The sequence below is a fragment of the Podarcis erhardii genome, assembly GCF_964252035.2.
Source record: "Podarcis erhardii genome assembly, chromosome: 5".
NCBI lineage: Eukaryota > Metazoa > Chordata > Lepidosauria > Squamata > Lacertidae > Podarcis > Podarcis erhardii.
In genome coordinates this window covers 62,570,307-62,591,546 of record NC_138509.1, presented here as the reverse complement: position 1 = coordinate 62,591,546, position 21,240 = coordinate 62,570,307, and the positions used below count along the sequence as shown (strand labels likewise).

Genomic DNA, 21,240 nt, shown 5'->3' with positions numbered 1-21,240 from the left:
CTCCAGCTATGACAAAGTCATGAAACAATTGTTGGGATGCTGTAGAAGCAGGGGACTTCCAATCATTTCATCCTCTTTGTGTTTTGGAAGTCCAACAAAAAAGCAAGCCCAGTTGTAGCAGTGACAGAACATTTCCATTCATATTTTTTTAAAGGAACATTTAATTTTAAAATAAAAAGACTGATTTATGTCATTGTAGCCGGTATAAATCAAAGCTCCTGGTTTAAAAATAATCAGTTTCTTTCCCCACCCCGTCACCCTCCACCCCAGGAGAACAAAAATAAAAGGCAGCAGCAGGCAAGCTCACGTGTCTCCAAAACCAAAGAAAAAACTCCATGTGAAAGGTATTGTGTTAAATTTAGAGCCTATGGTTGTTGGGTTTTGGTTTTTTTAGAACGGGTTATATTTAGTCAAATTTATTCTACCCTCTCTCCAGCAGAGCTTCAGTGGAAAAGTATAATGTAGAAGGCAAAGGATGACTTCAAACAGTGTCTTCCATCAAACCAGCTAATAAAACAGGCTTTATCGAGGCTGCAGAACCTCCATGGGTCCACCACTTAGCCTTAGAAATAATTTAATACCCTAAAAATTGCACAGACTGGACATAATTTTAGGGGCCCAGCCTGAATTATATCCTCCTGGGCACTTGCCAGAACAGATGGGTCCAAAGCTTTCCCCCCCACAAAAAACCCCCAAACCCATTGGAACTGTTCAAGCTGTCACTGTGAGCTGCCATAGCATATACACATGTGCTAAGGAGGCCCAGAGGTCAGTTGCATGCATGGCCCATGAATGTATTAACAGACCTACATGTGTTCAATACACATGACTCCCCCCCCCCCCGAATTCTGGGGACTATAGTTTGTTAATGGTGCTGGAAATAGTAGCTTTGTTAGGGGGAGACTATAGTTCCCAGGGTTTTTTTGGAGGGAGTCATATGCTTTAAATGTGCATTGAATATGTTTCAAATGTATATAATGTGGATCTGGAGTTATGGAGGTGGATATTGTTCCTACATATTCACACACCCATAGCAACACCTTGCAAAGAATACTGCCCATTTAAGCCACAATAAATCTTCCCAAGAGTTACTTAAGAAAGTCCTGAAAGCAAGGCAGAAAAGAAGAAGCCCAGGCCAGGGAGTTCATAACCATCACTTCCTGAAGGTGGCCTCAGAGAAAGATTGGGGATGGACAAATCCATCTCTGTTTGATCTGCGTCATTTTTGCATTTGATTATTCATAAATCTGTTCTGTCCCATTCCTGTACATTTGTTTACGGAAAGCATATGCTGTGATGTGCATTTTTGGCACGTCTCCTGAACATATCACAAAATTTGGAGAAGTGCATAATCAGAAAGATAATCACATTCTGATCTGTGTGTTAATCCCAGAGATATGAATTAGGTCGGTTCACTTAAAACACAGACCAAATTATTTTTTTCTTCAATTATATCCTGGGGCTACTTAAGAAAGACTTGTGTGCCTTGAGAGAAGGCCGACAAAAAGAAGTACAGGCCAGGGAGTTTGTCATTGGCTTCTGAAATCAGTGTGAGATAACACAGTCCTGTATGTCGAGCCATTTGTTTGTTTTTATATTTTTAAACTGCAAACTGCCTTGGCAAACAAGCGGTATATAAGTACAATGAATGAATGAATGAATGAATGAATGAATGAATGAATGAATGAATATCTCTCATGTGATTCTATGTTAGTTCTCCAATTTTGCCATGGTGCCTACAGACAGCATAAAGTACAAGTAGCCAATGCAATGCCCTAAATATGCTGAAGGACTCCAACTCCCATCAGCATGTCCAATGGTCAGGGGGAATGAGAACTGGAGTCTAATGACATCTGGCTTTCCATGGTTCCTTCCAAAAGATGCCAGGGCTCTGTTGCTATCAGCATACAAAACTCCCCTGTCACCCCACCAAAATGTGGGATATCTGCAATGCAGTCAAACCAACAATGCATGTTTGCTAGATAGGCTGAAGCTCACAGAGTTTTCCTGTAAGTTTGCTAGAGAGAACACTGTGAGATGCTCCAACTGTGCCCTGACCCAGGGAGGGCATAGCAGATATATACAGTGGTTGAGCTTCATGCTCTGGTACTGGGGGCGGAGAGCAGGCGGGGGTGTGGCTGGCACACGTCCTGGGGGCATGGCACCCAGCGGGGGGGGGGGGGGAAGCTGTGATGGCACCCCACCGGGGTCGTGGTGCCGGAGGCGGTGCGCTGCCCCCGCCCCCCTCTTCCTCTTCCAGTGGATATATATACCAGTATTCTGAGTGCGTAAATGTTCTTTTTACCTTTTTACCTTTTACAGGATTGTGGGATATAAAGAGGGAGAAAATACCAGGAGAATCCAGTCTGCCTTAAAGCATCCTGTATTACTTAAATTAAAAAGCTAAAACTAGCCTAAACTTTCTTTTAAGTGATATACTCTGCTGAATTCACAAATGTGAGGAAAGAATGATAATATCTAATAAATATATCCTCTCCTAGCATCTGTACTTATTCCTACACAAAGTCTCTAAGTAGCCCAGCAATTACAGTAGAGCTTGCCTAGGAACTGAACCCAGGACCTCTTGAACCCTAAGTGACCATCATGCCCCTAGACTAGCAAGCTCAACTTGCCTTATGCTTTCATTCCTGACCATATATAATAGGTGTATGTGTGTGTGTTTGCTCTTAGAGAAAGACGTGAAAAGACGTGAATTAAAGATAATCCTTGCTAGGAAAAAGATAAAGTAACTCTCAGCAAGGAGAAGGTGAAACCTCGCAACAAGCTGCTCTGCTTCCTCGTGCAACCCGCCTGTCTGTCTGAAACAGCAACTGACGCCAAAGCATGACTTGGAAGCACTCACTGGCCCGGACCCAATTGTTCCCACAAGTTTAATTACATTGCTATCAGTTGAACAATTCATAGGAGCATGTTAAGATCAGAACAACTCAACGGGTTGTGAATTGGTAGTGTTTTTATAAGCCACCAGAGCAGCCTTTGCCAATGCAGTGCCCTGCAGATGTTTTGGACTACAACTCCCATCAGCCCCAGTCCCATCAGCCCCTGCCCATCTGCAGGGCATCACGATGGCAAAGGCTGAATCAGTGAGATAGTGGGGAAATGTGTGGAAGTGAAATGGCGTGGGTCAGCTGGTGAAGCCCAGACCAAGTTTGACTTCTCTTTTTCCTGCTGGCTTTGTCCCACTTTTCTGCCTCTTCTTACTCAGAGCTACTCTTGCAAGCCCTCTTTCCTCTTTCCCATGCCACAGTCTGCATCTGCTGTCGCTGCCTCTACTTCTGTATGAACTTCAGGCCCATGCCACCTCGACTTCCCTTTTCCCTCACACTGTTTCTTTGCTTACTTGCCTGCTGCCGCCATGTGCACACTATCCTGTACCTCCCTTTTAAGGCTACCTGCATTGCCCAACAAACCTCACTTGCCAGGCATAATGGGCGTCCATTCTGAGATGTTCTGTGCCAGTGCCTTAGACTCACCCTCCCAGGGTCACTGGCGAAAGTGGCTCCCTCCAGTGGCAGAGCTTCATGCTCTGGCACCGGGGGGGGGCGGAGAGCAGGCGGGGGTGTGGCTGGCACGCGTCCCTGGGGCATGGCTCCCAGCACGGGCAGGGGGGCAGCCATGATGGCACCCCACCAAGATTGCGCTGCCAGGGGCGGTGCGCTCCCCCCTCTCCACACTTCAGAACTGAGTTTAGGGCCCTAGAACATCTCACATGAGTAAACTGAAATTCAGGCAGTCTGGGGGACCCATTGACTTGCTGACTAGTTGTGCTAGATATATATACTACCTCCAGGATTAGAGGCGCTGCCTTCATGGGCAACCTTTAGCCATCTGTTTGGCTATTGTGGGGAACAGGATGCTGGACTAGACGAGTCCTTCATTGGATCCTGCAGGGTGCTTCTTGTTTTCTCAACCTGTAAGTAAGAATAGTGTCTCTAAGTGGGTGCAGCCCAAAAACACACTTAGAGCAGCAGTAGAGAAGCTGCTTTGCATATGGGGGTCTAGTTTAATCCCTGGCGTCTCCAAGCATGGGCATAGCCAAGGAGGCAGGCAGCTGTCCCCACTAAATCTATCAAAACCCAGCAAAATCAATAAAAATCTGAGGTTCTGCCCTCCCCAACAAAAACCATGGCTACGCCCATGTCTCCCAAGTCCCAAAGGAGTCCTGAAATGCCAGTCAGTGTAGGAGGGCCAGTGGTCTGACTTTGTTAAGGCAGCTTTCAAGCAAGTAAACAGGCACAGGGCACTGTAGTTACAATGCAACTCTATGCCTCTTTACTCATAGGGAAGACCCCACTTCATGCCAGGTTAAGTGTGTACACACTGGGTTGCAGCCTGAGGCTATTCCAGAAGTCCCAGGAAGGACTCGCAGCAGTTTCTGCAGCCCGATCCTATCGCACTTCTCTTTTGAGTTAAGCATTACTGGCGCGACCGGAGCATGGATCTGTCCAGCGAACCAACGGTCTAAGCCTATGCGTGCATGGGCTGAAATGTTAACAGCATGGGGAGGCAAACTAAGGTCCAGGGGCCAGATCCAGCACAATCGCCTTCTAAATCTGGCCCTCGGACGGTCTGGGAATCAGCATGTTTTTACATGAGTAGAATGTGTGCTTTTATTTAAAATGCATCTCTGGGTTATTTGTGGGGCATAGGAATTCGTTCATTTATTTTTTTTTTCAAAATATTATCTGGCCCCCCACAAGGGACAGTGGACCGGCCCCCTGCTGAAAAAGTTTGCTGTTCCCTGGTTAACAGGCTTTGCACTGTTTGTAACGAAAAATGCCGTCGTTGGATTAATGCCCCAGACGAAAGGCCAGAAGATTTTGTTCCTGCCATTTCCCCCTTGCAGCTGAATGAGCAGGGCAGTGCTGGGGGCCCGGTGTTCTCCTCACGATGGCCCTGATTTCTGGTGGGGGTGGTAATAAGAATGAAGTTCAGGTGCCAAGACCGAGAGCGACCTGCTATGGTGATTATTTCTTACTCCGGCCGCCGCCGAGCTGGCCGGTTGTCGTGAGATGGTCCTGCGTGCGGCCACGAGGCGAAAAAGAAGGCGGCGGCGGCGGCGGCGGCGGCGGCACGGGACTGTGGGCAGCCAAGGAGTGTTCACTTCGTAACGGAGCTGGCAAAAACAGACTCTCTGCCGCCGAGCTGCGCGTTCCCTTTAAATCCCTCCCTGCGCCTCTGCCTCGCCCTCGGAACGCGACCATTCTTTCTTTTCCTTTTTTTATGAATGAAAACGCTCCTCGAAAAAAGTATGTAAATCAAGGCCGCCTTGATTGGCTATATTTCCCTGGAGGAAAAAAACATTAGGCAGTTCATCGTTGCGAGGAGGCGGGCTTAGAACGCACTGGCTGGGCCGCCACAGCCATTCAGGACCGGGAGGCGTTGCAACATCCGAGCGCCATTGGGTGCGTGGTAGGGTAAACAAGCTGAGACTGACAACCTCTGGCGGGGCCGTGGGCCAATGGGGACGGGGCGGGGCGGGCTCTGGAGGCCGCTCGGGGGCTCCGGCAGCAGCCCGAAGAAGAACCAGGGCTTCTAGCGACTGCACAGCGGCAGCGCGCTAGTTCTATGGCCAGGTGAGGAGGGGCGAAGGCGACGCAGCCTCCGGGGACTGGGATCGGGGCCGGGGGTCCTGAGCGGTGGGGTGCTGGGAGTTGTGGGATCGGCTGGGCGGCCTGAGAAGGAGGCTGGCGGGGGTGCAGGTGTTCGGGGGTGCAAAGTAATGCGGGGGGGGGTTGTGTTTGGATAAGCTTGGGATGCCGTGGCTGAGATGGAGGCAGTGGTTCGGTCTGCTGGAGCCTGGGGTAAGCAGTGGGGCTGGATCTCAGGTGCGGGAGGGGGCAGCTCTGGGGGCTGCAACAGAGTGCCGGCAGGAGAAGCTACGGCGTAGCCTTTCCAAAGGAAGGCTGCACAGCCGCGCCGCCACAGGCTGCAGCAGGCACTGGCTGGGTCGGGAGGTGGTTGCTGGTGGTGGTGATGTGTTTTTTTGTGAATGTGGGCGATTTTATGAATGGAGCTGGTTTTGTGTGAATGGAGCCTTGAGTGCGGGGGCGGGGGCTGCGTCTCCTCGCGGCGTTCTGCACAGGGCTGTAGGGGTGGGGGCGCCTCTGAAGGCGTTTCGTGAATGGAGCGAGCTGGGAAGTGCGTGCCTTGTTTTTGTGAATGGGGCCCTACGCCGGGGATCTCGTTACACTCTACCTGCTCTTGTTGCTTGCTTTGCCATTCATAAAACTTAAGCCAGATTTGCACACGGGGGAGGGGATGCTAATTGTATTGTTTGGCTGCGTTAAAGGCTTTTCCTAGGGGTACGGGGGGGGGGGAGAGGGGAGGCGAATCGCAGCGGCCAGATAGAAAAGCGGATTTAGTACGCGCGACATAATGTTTTTAAAGATGTTGCTTCCAATCGCCGTTTTTGCAAAAAAAATAAAATTGCTCTGAATCGACGGGGCAAGTTCGGAATGGAAGATATTTGTGTCCGCGGTGATATTTAGGAGCAGTTTGCAACAGTTGGCCAGCTAGGCTAGATAAAGAAGTTCATAACCGATCTCGCTACCACCACCTTTCTTTCGTCTCTCTCTCCCCCCGCCGCCAACCCCATGTTATGAAACGCACTTACTCAATTTTTTTTTTTTTTAAGACCACAGATTCTGTATTTTTGAGAGGAGTTCGTAGAAAATACTGCTTTTAAAATACTGCTTCTTTTAAACAGGCCATAAATCTCTCTTGTGTTTAAACTTCACGGTGAATTTACTTAAGGGGTGACTGAAAACTGCCCTTTGCTTAGCAGATTTCTTGGAGATATACGGGCTGTGTTCAATAGCAGCAAAAGTTGCATCAGCAGAACAAGGGACCGAGCAGTTTTCCATTTCGCGCTGGGTCTTATGCCAGCCTAACATGGATATTTCTTGCAGTGTGTTTTTAAGCTTTCGAGTAAATTATCCGAGATTTCCTTGGCGATCAAAGGTTTAGATCAGCAAAAAAAAAAAAAAATAAGCTACTTCAAACAATGCTTGAATGGCTACAGTACTAAGCACAGTTTCGGGTAGCATTGAAATCAAGGGATCTTTTCGGTTTGCATTGTTTAGGCATAAGTTAAAAGAGCATTGGCTCTCTTTGTAACCTAGAGGAGTTGCATGAAGATAATTATCATCTCCAGAAAGCCAAGCTGTTTCACTAACTCCAGTCGACTTTCCTGTGCACTTGTTGCTATTTATATTTTATCTTTCGACCATGTAGGGAGAAAATGTAGTCCAAACCATGTGATCTCTGCCTTATAATCCATGCCGTTCCCTATGTTTGTTCTTAAGCGGTTGTAATTCGCATTTAGTGATGTCACGGCTGTTTCCATAGTAACTCTGTGACATCATGGATTAAAGGTTGGGGCTTTGGTGTGTTGATTTAAAAAGAGCAGCAACTTAATGAATGGATATCATAGCAACTAGCTAGAGGGGGGTAGTACTATAATTTGTCTTCCTCCCTCCCCCATGTTTAATGTGTGTTAACTAAGCACAAAAGATAATCCTCAAAGCTTGCAGAACATGCTTGTGTGCTGTTAGAGATGGTCTCTTCAGGTGCCTTAAAGGCAGAACATTGTCTGATTCCTCTGTCTTTATCTTCTCCCTTCCAGCCTGAAATCTGCCAGAACTAGATTCTGAAAACTCTTCTCATCCTGGAATTACTCAATGCTAAAAACGTTCGAGGGAATATTAAAGAATTTGCAAGCACAATGGATGGTTTTTATGATCAGCAGGTCCCTTTCATGGTCCCTGGGGTAGGACTTTATTTTTTTTAATGTGGTTTTGTTTTCTTATCATGTGATGCCCCATGCTCCTTTGTACAAAGTTCATGTTGCTTCTGCTCTTTTGTGTTTTTGAATGATTGCCCTTCATAGTTACATTTCTTTGCTTCTACCAGAAACCTTGCACAGATGAATGTCGAGGCAGGCCAGTAAATGACAGAAAAAGGAAGTTTCAGGACACTGACTTGGCTCATGATTCTGAAGGTAGTGAAGAATTGCCTCCTTTTTTGTTGTTGATGTTTGAAAAAAGCATCTTTGAAACATCACCATTTTTAGCAGCATGTGAAAAAAGCATGTAAGCAGAAAAAAATACTCAATTTTTTGTTCTTATTTTCTTTCAGAATTGTTTCAGGATCTCAGCCAGTTGCAGGAGGCTTGGTTAGCTGAAGGTAAATCCTTGTTGATATCACAATTCTGTGTCCCATTGAGCTTTGATAACCTATATTGGCCATGATAATTGGTCCTGCTTGTCATTTCTATGGAATCTTTTTTCTTTTTTTCTTTTTTTGCTATTTTGTAATGTATGTCATTAATATTTATTTTGGCTTGTGAGCTCCTTTGTCTTTAGATAAGAAAATGTAGGCTTTAATTTATTAATTAATTGGTGAAAAAACCTTGTTTTTTCCCCTTTCTTTTAGCCCAAGTTCCTGATGATGAACAGTTTGTCCCAGATTTCCAGTCTGATAACTGTAAGTCATTCTCTTGTTCATTTGTCTGCCTGCTGTGAAATCTGTAGTGTCATTGCAAGATGTGTGACATGTTTTAGTTGCTCCCTTGGTTTTTGCTTCTGTTAATTAAATGTAGCTCCAAAGTGTATTTTTGCAAGTTTTTTGTCGAATCTGTGGATTTTGACGAGAAGGGAGCAGACAGAAGGTGTGGACACTGACTGTTCTGCTAACGGCACTGCTTTAATTGGCAGACTTAGGGTATTTATTTGAGCATCTCTGGGGCTGCCTATTAACCTTGATCTCTGCAGAACCCTTTCAAGCCCCCATGAATACTTCATAATGTAAGAGATATTAAAATCCATTTGACAGCAAGCACAAGAGCACTCTGTCTCTCACCAGCCCTGTGCCTTCCAATTCCCTCAATGACTTTTCTGGCTATTATAGCCGCAGCTATAGCGAAGCTGTGAAGGACAAAGCTTTGCTGGTGAAACTTGAGCAGCTTTAGGGAGCATTTGTCATTGGCAAGCCAGCAGCTCTGAGAAGGCGGCTAGAGCAGCCGTCCCTCTCGCACTGCACCACCCCCAAAGTGCTCCCTTACCTGCAGCATCTGAGAGCTCAGCACCTGGGCCTCTGCAGGCAGCAAGCTGTTTAGGCACGCATGCTTTCTGCATATTTTTTGACTGTGATTTGGGGGCGTTAGAGGTTAAAGAAAAGCAAGATGATGTTCTTAAAAGTGTAAAGTGGAAATGTCACTCCACATCCACTCAGGGTGTGTGTGTGTGTGTGTAGCTGTTCCGATTGCCACAGAATTTGAAGGGAAGAAAACATAGCCTGCAGTGGAACGGATTCTTGATTCAAACTCTGTCACAGCATGCAGTGGTGTATCTTGCGCTACAGTAAATGCATGTTAATTATTGCCCTTTGATTACTTTGAAGTAATTGGGCAGCTTGCCATGAAAGCTTCCTCAGACTGGTTGGTGTGTGTGTGTGTGTGTGTGTGTGTGTGTGTGTGTGTTTTCTTTCCTCCTCCCTGAGATGAAAGGCAGCCTGGAGTAAGAAATTCTCTCTGTGTGTTGACATTCTAACCCAACCCTTCCAGTTCTCCTGCTCGGAGCAGTATAAACTGCAGCCGGGCTGTGTGGGAGGAGATGTTGTTGGCAGAGGTGCGCTCTCTCTCAGCAAGCTTTTACGGTTCAGGAGCCTGAAGGATTGTGGGGAAAACAAAATGTCTTCTCCAGAGTTCTGGGCAAACCTTTTGTGAGAGGCATTAGGAGTTCTGTTTGGGTTAAGAAGCCTTTTCCTTCTGGCCTGAGCATCCTCTATGTATTCTGTGTTTGTGGTGAGCAGGTCAATGGCAGGAGGGGATTCTCAATGGAAGCTGTTTATTTATCAATGAGTAGCTTCCTGCCTGGAATGGATCTAGTATTGCCAAATTTAAATCTTACTGGAACCATGTGTCTGCAGGGGAGACAGGCTTCTCTTCTGACCTGTAGAAGTCTTTCAAAGCCACTCAGGCTAGTGAAACTGATTGCTAGGGGTTGGAGAGAGGATTGTGTCCTGTATATAGCAGAAGAGCTAAATTCTGAGTGAAGGTGAATCACTAAAAACCTGCTAAAGTTCCCAAAGAGCGAAGGATCTCCAATATTTACTTTTTTTAAAGGTGGAAAGATAATATGGGGCCCAGAATCTGCAAAGTGAAACTCTGTGGCCTTTGAGAGGCTCAGTAATGGAGTTTGCAGTATAGCACTAGAACAGCTGATTGAATAGATGAATAAAGAGAAATGAACAGGGCATCTTTTGCACTTGAAAGGGTTTCTGGAGCTCTTGCTTAATATGTCATAGATGGATGTATGATGATTCATGGTTTGCATTATTACTGTGGTTTCTGGCACAGAAATCAACTGCTGCATGAGTAACAGCTAATCCTAAACACCCTTAACTTGAGTTCCGTTTAAAATTGGTGCGACTTGATGCCAAGTAAATGAGTTTAGAATTGGGGCTGTTCAGGAGACAGTTGGTGCTGTTTTGCCTCAAAATGTTTGCTTGGAATGTGTGGTCTTAGAATTAGGACCAGTCCTATGTATTTTAATTTGGATGATGGTAGTGGGTTTTCATTTCTTCTTCTGCTTCCTATTATGTAATTACATGAATGCATTTACTTGAGTACCCTTGTAGGTGGCACTTAGAAAAGCTAATTCTTTTGCAAGGTCTATAAAAAGCACAATATGTCTGCACACATCTCTGCCTCTGTTCTGACTCTAGTTCTCTAAGAATGGCACTGTGACAAGCTTTAGGTTAAGGTGCCTGTTTCCTATTACTTGTTGGTCTTACTGTCCTATTTTTATTTTTCTACTATTTCTTCCGCTTTAATGAGGGTCTCTCCCAGATGTTGGGTGGCATGCAATGCTGTCTACACACTTGCGTAATGAGACTTTTGGTTTCTCTTTGCCCCCCCCCCACGTGCTCCCAAAATCTACTCTGAAGGATTGGGGGTTGCAAGGGGGAGGAGAATAAGGAGAAGCCCCACAGCACAAGAGGATGCCTGCTCACACTACCTTGGATCTCGCCCACTGTGTTTTTCAGACAATTGTTAGTGTTTGTTGAGCAGGCTCCAGATGGCTTTCCTCTATGGTTTTGGTGAGAGAGATGAATTCCCTTGGCTAGCAAATTACATAAAGGTTAGCTCTCTCCGTGTTTGTGTGTGTCACCTCTGACATCGCCATTGGACAACTCTCTTCCCTTATCCACACATCTTATCCTGGGACAATTTAAAAATGCTTGGGAGGCTGAGCTCTCCCTTTCTGTGCCCAACAAGCATCTTATTGCTATTTGCTATTTCAGGGGTTTCTTATTGCTCATATTTTTTACATTTTAAAATGTGGGCTACTTTGGACAACTGATTGAAAAAGTGAAATGTACAATGAAAAAAACAAAGAAATGAAGAAAACGTCAATGGTTTTTTTTAAAGGAAAAGTGAGATATATACATGAATTGTAACTTGCGCAGGGATAATATGATGGAGGTGAGGTTAAACGTAGAGTTAATACATAAAATATTGATTAGAATAAATGATCCTCAACCAAAAAAAGGTGCAGGAACACTTGTGTAGCCTCAACATGGGAACCCAGCCAAGCTGCAACTCTTCCCCACCCCAGCTATAGCCTGCCATTTTGTCAACTCTTTTTTCTTCCTTTGGAGCAGTAAGGGTGTATTTTCTCTTGAAGTAGCCTTCGATAACCCTGTGAAGGTTAAAAGGGTGAACAGTTACAACCTTCTTCCTGTACGTTCCTGATAATGACTTGAATTATTAAACAGGCAACTACTTCCTGTGGCTAAGGATGGGTTAGTGGATAAAGATAAAGGGGCCAAGGGAGACAATGGTATTTCAGAGAGTTGATAACAGTCTTGAAGAGGAATTGCGGTTCCTAATGTATACGCTCGAACTTGTTTTACTTTATGATTTATTGTGCTCCATTTGGACTTGCCTGCTATATTTAAGCTCCATTGTGGGTCTTGTTAGCCATCACTAACTTAGCCCTTTGTTCTTGTTTAGTCATGTCCGACTCTTTGTGACCCCATGGACCAGGGCACGCCAGGCACTCCTGTCTTCCACTGCCTCCCGCAGTTTGGTCAAACTCATGTTGGTAGCTTCAAGAACACTGTCCAACCATCTCGTCCTCTGTCGTCCCCTTCTCCTTGTGCCCTCCATCTTTCCCAACATCAGGGTCTTTTCCAGGGAGTCTTCTCTTCTCATGAGGTGGCCAAAGGATCTGTCCTTCCAGTGTGCACTCAGGGTTGATTTCCTTCAGAATGCATAGGTTTGATCTTCCTGCAGTCCATGGGACTCTCAAGAGTCTCCTTCAGCGCCATAATAACTTAATGCTATCTTCTATGAATGGGTACTGGCCATGATGGCTTCATACTACCTCCAGTGTCAGAGGCAATATGTCTCTGAATACCAGTTTCTGGGAATCACAAGTGGCGGAGAGGACTGCTGTGCTCAAAGCTCCCATTGTTTTCTGTGCATTTTGTGACAGGGAATTTCATCAGCGCAGTTTCTGAGCTCTGGGTGTAGTACTGCGCCGAAGATTTCAGATTAAAACTGCAGAGTGGAAGGAAAGGAGGACCTTTTTCTGCCTCCCCACTTCTAACTACCCTCTGAAGACTGGAGAAGAGACCCTCTTAAGAATATTAGGGGGGTGGGCAAGGGAAGGACTAGACCATGCGAAGAATGAACATAATGTTTTAGCAATTCATTCATTTTCAGCTTTGTATTCTTGTTATAAAAAAGCATGCCTGGACATTCCGTTGTTGTGCCCTTAACCTAGGTTTAAGGTGCCATTTAGCTCCTAGCTTTCATATCTCAGATTCTAACACTGGCTGCCCTGTGTCCTGCTTGCAGGCTTCCCATAGGCGCCTTCTGGTTAGCCACTCTGAGAACCGGATACTGGACTAGATGGGGCTTTGGCCTGATCCAGTGGTGCTCTTTGCATCTTCTTAACTCCCATTGTTTTCAATGGTTCTACTCTTAAATCAGAATTCAAGCTGTTGCTCCAGTTAATGACTTTATTTACAAGATGGCTTACACAAAATCAACACAGCGAAACCTAAGACGACAGTGAGATGCAACAAAAAACAAATACAGATTATTTTTGGTAAACTGATCTGGATCAGTGTACACCTGCTTAAGGAATGACATACACTTAGGGCAACACCAGGCTGGCATTTGAGCCTTAATTTCCTTGCCTCTTGTCTTTGCAGAACGGATGAGGTCAGAGATCAAGGGGCAAGTTTTTGTATCCTTTTGTATGGGGAACAACATTTAACTAACTTTCATTCAGAGTCAGCTCATTGAAATTACTGAATGTATGTTTGCCATGGCCATTAATTTTAATGGGGCTACTCTGAGTAAAAATCTGTATAATGCTACTCAAAGTGTATACTTCATTGGAAGCAGTTCCCTTCTTAAACAACTTTCAGTTCTCTTGAAAATATTGTTGGTCTCTCAACAATGATCTCTGTGTTATGACAACATAGAAAGTGCCTAGATTTCTGCTGATCAACTCCCATCTCTTTCATCATGAAGTATTTTTAGCCACTTCAATTGGGGTCAGTTCATATGAAAGACTATTTTGATAATACACTAGCGCCAAGAATGGGTAGAGAATGTTGAAAACTCAGAATTATGCTCCCTGCACTTCACTTTTTCCTTGGTGAAAGCATACAGGTGCATTACTCTCTGAGTGTGTGTGTAAGAGAGAGAGAGAGAATTTGAAGAAATTGGGCAATTGTTTTCTGGTTTGTGTCACATCTATTTGTAGACACCTTTTGTGGGTCAGAAAAAGGGGCAAGAAGAGCAGAGTTCAGAGATAGGTTCAAAATTGCATGAAAAGCCTTGAAGCATAGAGACTTGCCCCTTGATCTCTGACCTCGTCAGTTCTACAAAGACAAGAGGCAAGGAGATTAAGGCTTAAATGCCAGGCTGGTGTTGACCTGAGTGTACGTCATTCCTTGAGCAGGTGTACACTGATCCAGATCAATTGGCTTTCCATACCCACAAAGCCACACGGTTACCAAGCAACCTGTTTGTGTGTACAAGTCGCTTAGGAGTTGGGAGCAAGCCGCTTCAGTGTGGAAACCAGGTATTGATGGCTGCACATAAGGTCATGGGCAGGTGGTTGGTATCATGCAAGCAAAGATACATCCCTGCATAGAGTCTTAAATAGATATCACCAGCTTTCTAACTGCAGTGTGAGGATTTGAGCACAATGCAGTATTGGCAAAGAGTTTGCGGCCGCATACCCTGATATAACCCATGCAGGCGCTACAAACAACACTGTGACTTCTGAGAAGTCGCTTTCCATAGGGAAGTATCCAACGAACACATCCTGTCAGCGCAAGGGTTTCCATTTGTGCAACATAGCTCCCCCCCCCCCCGTACACCCCCAAAATCTGTTCTAGAGGTTTCCCAAGCCCTCCAGAACAGATTTGGGAATGGCGCAGGGTATGTGCCGGGGGAGGAGGGGGGAAGTTCCATTGCGCAAGCGGAAATCCTATGCGCTGACGGGACACGTTAGTTGGCTACTGCCCAAACAGATTAGATAATTTGCCTCCTTTGGGCCACAGGCTCGTCTTTTGACTCTAGTTCTGTTTTTCCAGCTTATGGATGTGTGTTTCCTCCTCTGAAAAGTGTGCGAGTCATCAGACTCATGGTGAAAATGCATATTTCAGCACAGGCCTCCATCAGGAAAATCACATGGTGCAGCTTTTGCTGCACTGTTCTGCTTGAGAGTATGGATGGGGAATTTCATTCCCACCACCTGCCCCTCAAAAGGATTCTCAGCAATTAGAAAGAAAGCAAATTCAAGGAAAGGAGTATCAGGCTAAACATTCTCCTTGATGCACTAGGTTTCTATATGCAGGCAGATTTCAGGAGGAGACATGCATTCCAACATGTGATCCCGCAAAGAATCTAAAGTGGTGCAGTCTAGCAGCACCACGTGACTCTGCTGATGGTGTATTCCAGGTCATTCTATTTGCAAAGTTAGATCTAAGGCAATAGGAGAGAGAGTGACTAATTTTGAAATTTGGACATTCAGGATCAAATGGGACATCTGTCTTCTAAACATCTTTCATCCTCTGAAAGCTTACCTCTCTAAACTGGTAAACTGTACCATGATAACTCCTGGTGAAAGCAGTATTGTGGTGTCCCTGCTATGGCATCTGTGAATGGGGTAGAGAGCTCCGTTGGCACAAAGCTCTTTGCCTGCAAGTTCCTGGCTGATTTCTTGGTGCTGCTTCAGCATCTATTGTCCTGCTTCACTTCTGGGGCACAGATAAACAAGGCAAAAGCCCTTGGCGCCTCCCACCCCAAGCAGCGCTGCATTCCTGACTTCCTCTCTACCTTGGCGTGTTGAGACATAACCTATAGTTGTGCTGCTTGCTTCTTTCTTTCTAGGTTCTAATTATAGTTAATGTATTAGAATAGGGAAATGAGAATGTGTACTTTCTCTGAGGCAGACACACACACACACACACACACACACACACACACACACACAAATATCTGCCTTTGAGGCACTGAGCTCTTCCTCTGAGTCCTGAAATAGGTGTGTGTACCTCAAGTCAGCACCCAAGGAAGGGACTTCAGGGATGGGCTGCTTCTCTTGTTGCCTGGTAAGGCTTCAGAGGCTGCCGTTGCCAGTACAGTAATGGATTAATATTTAGTGGTTAGGAGGGGTGTGCAACGGGGGCGGGGGAGAGAGAGATAGTACCTTGGTTTTCAAACAGCTTAGTTCATGAGCAACTTGGAACTCCAACACCGCAAACTTGGATGTAGGTGTTCCGGTTTGCGAACTTTGCCTCGGAAGCTGTGCTTTGGTTTCCAAACGTTTCAGAAGTCGAATGGACGCATTCCGTTCGAAATCCAAGGTACAACTGTATTAAAAGTTTGATTCGCTTTGGAGGTTTTTAGGTGGAGGTGGTGTTTTGTTCCTTTTCCCCTTTGGCTGCTCAGAAGCAGCATAATGCATGTCTGTCACTTGCTGGATCAGGATTTCCAGACCTGTCTCAAATGTGCATCTTCAGTGCGGACGCTGCCTGCCTTACTTTGTTTGATGGAATGCACACTTGGATAAGTGACCCAGTGGGCACCTTGCTGTGGATTGAGGGTGGGGCAGCATCCCATTGAAAACTTGGCAGTTCCAGTAGGCAATGTCTGCACTTGAACCTGTGCCTGATTTTATCCAGCAGCCCTTTTAAACTGCAACAGTGCTTTTGCTTTCATGGATGGAAGTGGGGAAAGGGAGCTTGTGGTCATCCAGATGTTGTTGTGAGGAGGGACTTCTTTTAGATAAGCAGGATTTCCCTGCATACTACGGAGGCCTCTTCAGTCTGTGAGGACTGCCTCCAACCCTACCCCCGTCTCCCTTGTTTGCATCCAGAGTTTCCATGCAGGAGACCTCCAATGGGGTGGGATGAGAGTGATTTTTCAAGCTGAAATATTGTGTGGGTGGGACATCAAAAGCCAGCCTGTACAGGCAAGTCTTGGCTGGGCTCCTAAAAGAGTTCATATGGGCAAATATCTGTGAGCCTGTGCAGTGAGGGAGTTGGCAGAGGGATGTGCTATTGTACTTTGTTATCCTCTGTCCTGGGAAAGGTGGTATCAGACTTAAAGAAACCAAGCCATGTTTTGAGGTTCAGCACTGCCCACCTTCCTAGGAGCAGGGCGTTTGGTGTAGTATCATCTGGCTGTCCAGATGAATGATGGACTCCATCTTCCACCAGCTCCAGACAGCATGGCCAATAGCTGGGAATGATGGGAGTTGGAGTCCAATGACATCTGGAGGGCCATAGTTCCCCACCTCTGCCATAAATGGTGGGAGGACTCGTGGAGAGAGAGAGGCCAATAAGAGCTCTGCAGGTTGAAACCAAAAACTGGGTCTGTCTCCAGAAGCTAACTGAGAGCCCATGTAACTTGCATAGGATGTTACATGACTTAAGCAACATGTTACAGCTTCCAAATATCCTTCAAGAGCTGCTCCTTCTTGAGCTCAGTAAGAAAGTGCTTTTCCCCCTAAATTGTATGTGTTTCTTTTTATTTGGCATTATACCAGCAATATCTTTTGTCTTTCCTCCTCCGGGACCCCTATTTGCTGCCTTTTTTCCTTTTGTGAGCAGTTTTGGAGCAATTTGCACCATTTTCACAATGCTGCAGTCCTCAAGAAATGCCATTTTTCCTACACTGGGGATAATTAGCCCCTCTCTTAATCCTTCCCTTTAATGCAGGGGCTACACTAGCTGCTAATAGATGGAGCTGAGAGTGAGGGCACTGTTAGCATTAAGAGGAAATATTCTGTCCACTGGCAGGCAGCCGTTGTTTTGAAGGGGAAAAGTTGATTTTACAAATTATTTTTACTCCCCACCCCCACCCCGGCCAAAGGGCATTTCCGGACCTCACCACAAGTGGGGTTGCACAATCATTTGCAATGAACTCTTTGGAGAGGCTGACTCCCTCCTAGCTATGCAGGCTGTTTCTGCAGTGTTTGAATTCCTTACATAAACGTTGCCCGCAGCACAAGCTTCTCTGTGCAGGACAGCTGGTCTCTGTTATGATCTTAAGTGTCATTTCCCTTCCCCTGATTGGTAGCGCTCAGCTGTGGGGAGAGAGAGGGGGTTTTTTTGTGAATGGATGGAGTATTCCAAATTGGTTGTGAATGGAGGGTGGTGCCTGCTTGCAGATTCTCTCCCCCTCCCTCAACCTCCTTCTTCAATGAATAACTAAGCCCCATTGTGCTGCTGGCAGAAAAACAACCGCTCAAACAACACAGAGACTGTTGGAAAGAAACATGCTTGTGACTGACAGCTGGAACACCTCCAAAGTGAGTTTCCTGCTGTTTGCTGCTCAGCAAGGCCATGCCTATTAGGAAGTGGGGGTGGGAGAGGACAGAGAGCAAATTATAGGGAGTGGGGGGACAGGGACACATTAACACTTGAAATGCCAACATACTGCCAGAATGAAAATGTATGAGAAATGCAGCTGCTGGTGGTTTTTTTTTAAAACAAAAACACCAGAGTTTAATGAAATGAGTTGTACTCTTGACTTTTTTGTGTAGCCTTTTCAAACAAGCAAAACCTTATCCCTAAAAAAAAAAAAAGCAGCTCAATCCAAGGCACTCTTGGCTCTTCTCCTTTGCCCTCCCATAGAAAGGAGGATTTGAGCAGGCCCAGGGCTTAGCACTAAATGTTCCCTCCCAGATGTGTCCCAACTGCCCCAAAGGAGTGGATGTCTCTGCCCATCTCTGGGAGGCTTTGACAGCACATAGAATTCAGGGAACTGCTAATTGGCGGTGATGGCTGGAAGCTGTCAGACCCAGGCTATCCTCTCTCACGGGCAATGGCTGTGCGCTTAGCCTTTGTGGAGATAATACTCCACTTCCGACTAAGCCAAGCTGTTCTGTTCTGTCACTATTTAGGTACAGAACTCTGACGCACTTGCCTTCTCCTAGAACGTCTTCTTTTAGAAATTAATTAGGCTAAGCATATATTAGTTGGTTTAAAAATTATATATAGTAGAAGAACTCTCTGCTGTGGCATGAGGGCCATCGCCAGCCTTCCCTTCATGTTGAGTTCAGCATTTTGGCATTTTAGAGGGCCTGGGTCCTTTGAACCGTTCCCCTCCCTCCCCAGTTTATATACCTTCTGGAGACCCCTTGCTCTTTCTAACTCTAACCTGAAATCTGCTTCCAAATTGCAAAGTGGCAGAATGTGTGCAAGTTGGAATGCATCCTCTTTGATGAATGCAGAAGGAGAATAGGGTATGACTTCCATTTCCCTTTGGAGGATTATTGACTAATCTAGCCAGGGCAACGTACAATCTCCCAGCAACTATCCAGTGTGCTCCAAACTGGTCTGTGTTTTTCTTGATGCCCCCACAAAGCATGGGAGAAGGGCCACAGCTCAGTGGAGGACCCCAAGCTTCCAAGACCTAGCATCTTCAGGTAGAGCTGGGACAAAACCCTGGTTTGAAACCTTGCAGTGCCACGACCAGTCTGCTAGGTGGACAAATGGCCTGATTCCATATAAGGCAGCTTCCAATGTCCCTATGCTTCATCTGGAGTGAGATATTCTCTTGTGATGGAAAACTAGGTTTGGTCTCCTTCAGAATACATTCATCCAGATGCTGGAACAAATAACCTGCCATTCTGGGCTTTGTGTTTTCTGCAGCATTGCAGTGAGTAAGCCCCTGCTGTTATCCCTCTGCAGGGGTGGGGAGGAGTATGCTGTAAAAGACAAGTTCCTCTAGTAGGACAATTATCTGTGGAGTAAAAGGATGGGAGCCAATTAGACTGACAGCTTCCACCAGAACTAATACTAGGGAAGCCAGTGCCTGGAAAACGTGGTGGTGCAATATGGTGTAACAGTAGAAATTGTATTGGGTGACGTTAAGGAATGAGGCTCTAACCTGCAGATCTCAAGTGTAGCATAGTGATTGAAAGGCACCTGGGAAACTAGATGGAATAATGGAAATTATAATAGAAGCTCTTAAACAGACACTACCGGCGACTAATGACACTTCTTATGTTAACAGGAGTAGAATGGTAGCTGGTCCACCGGGTTAATTTTGGTATTTCTATATAGAATAGATGATGAGGGGTGGGGTGGTTCCTTCCCCTACCCCATCCCTAAATATCATGGCACCTTTTGCAACAATATTAGAGGCAATGGCCAAATCTTAGAACTCTAGGATATAACACTTCCTTCTGTTATTTGGGGCTCAGGCAGTCAGGCCAAAAGCTTCCAAGGGCTTTCCCCCCTGCTGTTGAGATACGTTTTGCTGCAAGCTTTAAAGATCTTGCCAGTTTGGCAGTACATTCCTATATGAGGAGGAGCATGCTGCCGCAGTTGCCCAGATGAACAGATGATGACAGAAGTGATTCTGTTGGCACACAATCTTGCTGAAACAGGAATCTGGGACATTCTACACAATTCTGTCTTAAACCTAGGAAAGACCCATTCTAGCTGAGATTAGGGTGTGTGCTTCGTGCCTGTTGGTTAAAAGCTTCCTGTGAAGAAACTACATTCATGCAGCTTTTGCACAAGTTTGGTACTGCCTTGTGTAGTAACATGGAATGCAAAAAATGCTGTCAACATGATGTTCTGCGTGCTTCAGAGATGAGAATGTACCTCTTAAAATGAGGGATCTGATGAAAAGACCAACTTAGCCAATGACCAAATGCAGACATTTGTTGGATTCAGCACTGTGTATTTTTAGAACCAGTTAAGCTGAGAGTTGCTGTGACCCTTGTTGAGGCGAGGTGTTTTTTCTAACAAGGTCGTTCCCTGCTTTGTAATTTATCACCCAGCATTGGCATAGCTGCAGCCCTTGCATCCTCGGAAGTGGACTTCTGTTGCCAAGTCTTGTTTAGGCAGTATAGCGATGAGAAGGATTCATCCCTCTCAAAGGGACATTGGAATGCTAGGAGAGCAAGATTGAACGATCCAATTACAAGCCTAGTTCCCTTATTTCTCTCCATGGAAGCTCAGGACAGGTACTTGCCCAAATTAGCCACATCCCTTGACATTTTTCGATAGCATTTATTTTTGTTGTGTTGGCATAAAATGAGGTGGAAGACACAGAGGAGTTGTGTTGCACTCAGAGTGATCCTAGAAATCCTTATGTGTGAGACAAGAACAGTTGGTGTGATATGCAAGTAGTGGAACTCATTGGTGTGGAATCATTTTTGCCTTACAGCTCTGTATTTCAACCACAATGTTTTTCTCAAGCTGTATTCCATAGAGGTTTAGTGGAGTTCCATAAAATGCAGCTTGTGTACCATTAACCATATTTCCCTGCAATACGCAGCTTGCAGCCAAGGGCTGAGTTTGTTTCAGAGGCACCTGAGGACATGCCCTAGGCCTAGAATATGCCCCAGAATTCCCTGCAACATGCATGATTACTGCTGGAAAGGAAGGGTGGTTAAACTCCATTGTTCTAATAGAATCCTATTCAAGATGTAGAAATCTGCCCATGCTTATGGTACCAAACATGTACCACCATGTTCTCAGTTCCTCTGCGTATACAATCTGGTATCCTGAGTTCTCCTCATGTTCTGTTCATGCTATCTTGGAATATGCCAGAAAGTGGAGGTTTGGTCCTTGGGAATGAGAAGTTGTAAAAGCCATGCAGAAACAAGTGTTCTGTGACAATTACCACCCCCACGTTCTCATTCATACCCTCCTTTTCCCCACCCT

General features: G+C 45.7%; 2 protein-coding genes across 2 annotated transcripts in view; one reads left to right on the top strand and one right to left on the bottom strand.

The window, feature by feature from the left end:
- SENP2 (SUMO specific peptidase 2) overlaps nucleotides 1–21,240 on the bottom strand; it is a 303,654-nt gene that overhangs the window by 115,276 nt on the left and 167,138 nt on the right. The window lies entirely within an intron of this gene.
- The window catches only part of ETV5 (ETS variant transcription factor 5), a 40,407-nt gene continuing 24,658 nt past the window's right edge, over nucleotides 5,492–21,240 (top strand). Inside the window, exons 1-5 of the mRNA XM_081863530.1 lie at nucleotides 5,492–5,597; nucleotides 7,649–7,792; nucleotides 7,936–8,023; nucleotides 8,161–8,208; nucleotides 8,458–8,508. Coding sequence (XP_081719656.1) covers nucleotides 7,748–7,792; nucleotides 7,936–8,023; nucleotides 8,161–8,208; nucleotides 8,458–8,508 — 232 coding nt within the window. The 5' untranslated portion in view covers nucleotides 5,492–5,597; nucleotides 7,649–7,747. The remainder of the gene's footprint in view (nucleotides 5,598–7,648; nucleotides 7,793–7,935; nucleotides 8,024–8,160; nucleotides 8,209–8,457; nucleotides 8,509–21,240) is intronic.